The sequence below is a fragment of the Pyxicephalus adspersus genome, chromosome 5, assembly GCF_032062135.1.
Source record: "Pyxicephalus adspersus chromosome 5, UCB_Pads_2.0, whole genome shotgun sequence".
Lineage (NCBI taxonomy): Eukaryota > Metazoa > Chordata > Amphibia > Anura > Pyxicephalidae > Pyxicephalus > Pyxicephalus adspersus.
This window is the reverse complement of record NC_092862.1, coordinates 134198732-134205299: the sequence shown is the minus strand read 5'-3', so window position 1 is coordinate 134205299 and position 6568 is coordinate 134198732. Positions and strand designations below refer to the sequence as shown.

The 6568-nt window shown below is 42.2% G+C and overlaps 1 protein-coding gene across 1 annotated transcript in view; it reads left to right on the top strand.

Moving 5' to 3' along the window:
• Nucleotides 1–1220: 1220 nt before the first annotated feature.
• DBF4 (DBF4-CDC7 kinase regulatory subunit) overlaps nucleotides 1221–6568 on the top strand; it is a 21671-nt gene continuing 16323 nt past the window's right edge. Inside the window, exons 1-2 of the mRNA XM_072412799.1 lie at nucleotides 1221–1319; nucleotides 3974–4037. Coding sequence (XP_072268900.1) covers nucleotides 4025–4037 — 13 coding nt within the window. The 5' untranslated portion in view covers nucleotides 1221–1319; nucleotides 3974–4024. The remainder of the gene's footprint in view (nucleotides 1320–3973; nucleotides 4038–6568) is intronic.

Genomic DNA, 6568 nt, shown 5'->3' with positions numbered 1-6568 from the left:
GGATTCAATACAAACTCCTGTATTCAATCCAATACAAAATAATTCAAATAAATACAAAGTGTGTAATTGGTAAATTCAAACGCTCATTTTGTATTGGATTGAATACAAACTTGCGTATCCAATCCAATACAAAAAAATAAAAAAAAAATAAAAGTAAATACATTTTTTATATTCATATTATCTACTAGAACCCGTGTTCGGACATATTTCTGTAAGTTACAGGTCTACAATTTTAAAAAAAAATTTCATGAAAAACAGTGGATCACTTTTGGTACAGAAATCTAGACCTCAGTGTAACGCTCAGGTGGTTAATGAACTTTACTCAAAAACCGAAAAAATAACAAAAACACACTTACCTTCAATCCCGCAGGGCAGACACATCACTCCGAGGGTGTGCTGCATCAGGTCCCGCATTGTCCCGACATCCATCCCAGAGCCAGCGCTTCGCGCACCGCCATCTTCGCAAGATCAGGTAACGTAGGATGAAAAAAAAATTTGCCAATCTCACTGAGCATGCCCGAGCTACTCGTTGACGTGGGTATCCCAGGAAGCTTTGCGCTCCCATTTATTCTCGACCGCCTGAGCAGACTAGAATTAGGGGTTGGTGCTGCACCTCAGTTGCACCTCAAAAAAACAAACAGAATTTTTACCCTACATAAAGAATTCTCTACCCTTTGAAGTAAAGTGAAAATTCTTAGTATAGGTATGCTTTAACCCCACTTTTTATTGTTAGAGATTCCCCATCCTGGTGACAACTGCCTGAGAGAAAATATTCATCACCTTGCAGTTGTCACCACCCACACACACCTGGACATAAGAAGGTTGATTGAATCCTATTATGAAAGTAATGTACAGCGCTGCGTAATATGTTTGCGCTATATAAATCCTAATTATTATTATTAATATTATAAAAATAATAATATTATTAATGAAGGTAATAGGACACAGCTGTCAAAAACATGACAGGCTATTTAACCCTTTCCCAAAAAGTTTGACTTCTGCAGATTCCACAAAAGCTAAAGCTGTCTGTATATTTTATATTAAATTTTTTTTTTACCTCATGTATGCATGTAGAAAGCCCTATAATAAACATTAGGTATTATTAATAGTGTTTTCTATGTATAATTCGGGTGTCGGAGCCCCGGGCCCGGCGCTGAGTCTGTGAGGAATCTGCCGCTGCGGATTCTCTGAGGAGTCTCCCGGGCTCTGGTGGGCGGGGCCTGTGGAGCCGAGGCGGGAAATCAAAACCCGGGGCGCCCGGTATAGACAGCAAGCTGGCGCAGGGCCGGGAAGTGGCGGAGGGTGTGAGCGGCTGGCCGGTGAGTAGAACCGGGGAAGAATAGAGTGGAGGCTGCTGAGAATGGCAGGCACTCCTTCCCTTTATAGCTGCAACAAAACTCCCATAACTTCTTCTATGCATGCACCTGCTGGGACTTGTAGTGCACCACGCTGGGGAAAGTTGCTGTTTGGGTGAATGGGGCTGTAGGGGTTTTAGAGTCAAAGCTCAGGCCTGGCTTGTTTTAAAGAGAACCTGTCACTAAACCAAGAACAAGCATGCTATTATATGGGGCTTTATTGTATGTTATTTACCCATAAAAGCGGGCATTTTAAAAGTGGGTGCCGCCATATTGGTTTTGCTGTCTGCAGCCTAGCAACCATTCACCAGTGGTTGCTAGGTTTGTGCTGGTGGTGCCTGCATGGCTCTGTGCCATTGGTTGTGATCTGTAAGGTGGTCATTGTGCCAGGGGGGGATTTTGCCCTCCAACCTCAGATCTATGAATATAAGAAGGGTTTATTTTTCCTCAAGGCCCTCATAGGTTGGGAGAAAGGAGCTGGGCCAGCATGTACAGTAATAGGATGCCCCCCCTCCCCCTTAGTATGACAGGGGATGCCCCCCCTCCCCCTTAGTATGACAGGGGATGCCCCCCCTCCCCCTTAGTATGACAGGGGATGCCCCCCCCTCCCCCTTAGTATGACAGGGGATGCCCCCCCCCTCCCCCTTAGTATGACAGGGGATGCCCCCCCCTCCCCCTTAGTATGACAGGGGATGCCCCCCCCTCCCCCTTAGTATGACAGGGGACGCCCCCCTCCCCCATGGCATACAAGGAGGGAGGAGATGGTCTGCTGAGGATTTGGCTCTTAATGTCAAGTTCAAAGACGCTTTCATCATGGAAGACAAAAACACAATTATGGCATTACAATACAAAGGACAGCAGGTGTCACTGTAAACATTTCAAAAAGCTTTATTTATATGCAAAATGAGCTTTGCACCCTGGTGGGGGTCATTTATAAAGGATGCTAGATTGTTAGCTCTTCAGGACAGGGACCTCGTCTCCTCCTGTGTCACTGTCTGTACCTGTCACTTGTACCCCTATTTAATGTACTATGTGCTATATAAATCCTGTTTTATAATAATGCTGAGCTGCGTACTACCTCCTGGCGAGGAGGTGGTACTGCGGCGTGCCGAGGAGGTGGTACTGCAGGACAAACAAGGCATGTAGGGTCTTAACAAAAATCCTGGTCTTCTGGTGGCTTTTTGTTTAACCTTTGCCCTGTATGGTGCATAAGGCAGCTGTGTGCTTAGCTTTGTGTACGGCAGCGACTGAAAACGAGATCTCAACAGTGGCGATCCTATGGCTGAAGAAGATTGCTGTCTTCACAGGTGCCCACCTTGTATCCAGGGGCAAGGATGGGCACCTTCTGAGCTTTGAAAGGTCCTGGGTGGCTGCACATTGGGGTAAGTAGGCCCCATAATTGGCGAGCATACACAACTTGATAATTATGATGCATACATGCTCATCCTTGTTCTCCCCAGCTCATCACCCAGCACTCAGTAACCACCAATTTTAGAGGTTACTAATAATGGTCTATAATACCGGGGCCACCACCAGCCTACAGCTTTTTCCCACCCAGCTTAAAAAAACAATTCTGGGAAGAACATTGCTCGTTATGGCAGAACCTCACCACCCATCAAGTTTAGTCCTGCTTTAAATACCTGCTTTTTCTATGCTTTTACCTAGTTTTTCAGGCTGATGATTTGATGCTTTAGAGAGACTCGGGCATCTTGTCCAATCACGGCAAAGTAAAATAATCCTCTGATCTGTAGGGGCTCCCCTGCTTCTTTCCTCCAGTACCTGTTTTAGGTATGGGGAGACTGTGGCATCCTCCCCTATGACAATACTCAGGTCTAGCAGCCAGTGACCCCAAGCACTATCACATAACTGAGCGTTATCACTTCTAGCCCATGGATGCTGTTTTCTTTTTTCTTTTTCTTTTTTTTGCGCAGCTTTGATAGTAAGGAATGATGGGGTGTATTGTCAATGTAAGTAATAGTAGTTGGCGGGGAATCTTTACAAGATGTTGGACTTTCTATAAAGTGCCAAACTAGGGGCATTTTCAGACCTTTGGTGTATAACAGCTGGGTTTGCTGTGTGCCTGGGAGCAGCAAACTGTTCTGCTTTACACTGTTGGTCTTAAAGGGCCCTGCACGCAGGTGAATAGATTGTGTGGAGATGATGCAAACAACCTCAAATGACACAAGGAGCGAGGCAGCTGGGAAACATTGCTGCCTGCCACAGCTGGTTGCAAAAAATGATTCACAACCTCTCCCATTCACTTGAAGGGAAAAACGCTGCTGTGGGATCAACTGCAGCCCCACCACAAACCTCCCTCTATCATAGTTCTGTCCTACAATCACTTCGTTACAACACAGTATAGTGAGGTTTGTCACCATATAGCAGGGGCCACCAAGGACTTGTAAGCTGCAGCCAATAACATTTTTGTTCTTTGGTTTAAATACATTTTTGTGGTGTAGTTTATGTATATTTATACTAAATGGTAATGTGAGCCATATTTTTACTTTTTATATTTGGATAGATTCTGGCAAAATATTTGCTGGTGATTATACACTTACCTTATAATGTGTGTCTGTAGAAAAGGTGACTTGACCACAATTTTCATTTTTCCTTTACAGCTGCATTCACCTGCAGTGCTGAAAGCTAATGAAATTGACATACCTTCCAAGATGCAGCGCAACAGTAAGTGGAATTGTATTCTATATTGATACAAACATTTGATATTTAGTGGTGTTTCATCCTAAGAAGCAGTTAACGTGTTGATGGTGTGTGTGTTATTGTGGCGTTACCTTTCACATGTTAATGTGATGAAGTGGTCTTCATTCCTATTAGCACCCCAAAAAACATTTTCATTGTGTTCTTCAACTCTCTGTAGTTCAGTACACTTCTAAAATGTCTGATTTTTGGACAGCAGTTCTGCATTAGGCTTTCATTCAAGTGAATTGGCAGTTTACAGCTCCAACACAAGAATGCAAGCAGGTTCCCATTGCTTGGATATAATTATAACATAATGAGACTAAACCCAGCATATGCTCTCCTGTCCTTGTTCTGTTGTGGGCACCATTTTTTTTCTCTTCTGCATTTCAGTGTCTTGATTGGTTAGGACAGGATCATGTAATTTCCACACAGGTGCATGTAACGTCAATCAGTCCTGGCACCCCAGGGAAAGCCAGGGGTGTTCTTGGTATCCCAGCAATTATCGCTAAATTGCTCATGTACAGCTCTGCAATTTTACAGCTGAGTGGGGGTCAGGTGAGAATGCCTTCTGTAGAACGGACATCACCTCTCCCTCTTTGCAATAACCACTGGCATGAATTGCAAAAGTTCAAAGTGGAACTTTAAAACAAATAAAGCTGAACCAGCACCCAGGAATTGTGAGCAGATTCCCGTGGCATAAATGTACCTTTGCTCTAAGGATGATTGAAAATGAAAGTGTCTCGTTGAGTGACCTACCATTCTTGCATTTCCTGCCAAATCAATGTGAACAATTTGCTTCCTGGGAGATTTTAAAAGCTGTTCTGAAATCTTTGTGCCATTTTCATTCAAAAGCTTTGCTTCTCCAGTCATGTGAGCTTTTAAATCATGGCAAGCAATAAGTCTGCCTCAAATTTATTTCATTCCCCTTTTTTTTTTTTTTCTCCTTGCATACCTTTTTTCCTAGAAGTTTCTTTCTAAGGCATAAACACATTTTAAAATGGGCAATTTGGCCTTTCAGTAAATGTTGCACTAGTTTAGCAGTTCATTTACTGGCAGGATCGCTCTGAAAGACATAAGGTCAGAAAAGTACTTATCTGCTGGTTTAGTGAAGTGTTGCTCTCACCAGACTTCCAATAATTATCGTTTGAAAACAAACGATTATGACCGATCAACGATAATGCACAATTCTGTACATGCTGTAACAGTATGATTGTTCAAATATAATCCACCAATAGTGTACACACGCTAGATACAATCGTTTGAACGATGCAGGGAGTGACATGTAAAGGAGAAAGTGTTTTGCAGAAACATGCACGATCACTGAACAACTTGATATGATAGTGAACTGAACAACAACACATGATAGTGAATGATCGTCGGCCAATCAGATCCGCTGTGCCAGTCATTCATTTCCAACGACAATCCTCGTTCGTTGGCATCGTTGGTCACTTTTTTATTTTTATTGGAACGATTTTTCGACAATCGGTTGTTCGTTTCCAACGATAATTATTGGCCGTGTGTACGCAGCTTTACATCCTTAAAGCCTAAAAGGATGTCACCCGGCGTAGGCAGGTGAGTGTTCTTCCTGTTGGTGAATTCTTGTTTTAAACAGTATTGCAAATGTGGAATTGGTACCAGAATCGTAAGAAAAATATTTTACATCTCCCTGCACCTTTTATTATGTTTTAGGATTTAAAAAATGGACTATATATTTATAACATTATAATTTCCTTTAAAGTAGTATGGAACGTTCAGCATATATTTGTAAAGGGGCTTGTTAAAACGAACCCCTGTGGAGGTCACTTTTACCACTGCTTTTGTTCTGGTGTACAAATTTTCCATAGGAGGACTATGCATTGCCGATATGTGGGTGCTAGCAACCTAACCAAAGGTAATGTGACCATGAAAACATTGACTCATTTGTTGTTCATACCAAATTTCTAGTGTTATTGGCATAGAAAGTAAACCGGAAGAATCCCAGTGCCAAGCGCAACAGTAACTGGGCTTTTGGAAGCCCTATCGTTTAAAAAAGACACACTGGAGATACTAATAAAACGATTTAGATGTATTTGAAATGTATTACCTTTGTATATTTTTGTATCACCGCAAAAAGCAGGTGTATGTTTCTCTAAGGCGTTTGAGAGGATGCTACCTTACAGAATAGTAATTTACAGATTCTTGCTTCTTACATCCAACTCATTCCTGTTGCAAATAAAGGTTTTTTTGTGTCTGTCTCCATGCTATCATAGTTATGGATAACATCTTGCAGGCAGATAACTAAAGAGTAATAAAAGGGTTGCTTTTCATGGAGAAAAGAAATGCCACTTTTTTTTCTGTATCTGGATGGAAGTATTGATCACATTACTTTTGTTGAGGCAATGTCCTTTCTTGGTTTTGTGAGCAACCCTTCTTACTTTTCCACCTCCTCAAGATAGATAATAAAGCTTTGGTATTTTCTGATGGCTTTCTTAACCCCCTAACCGCTAAGCCCGTAATTTCTCGCACTAAATATTTTT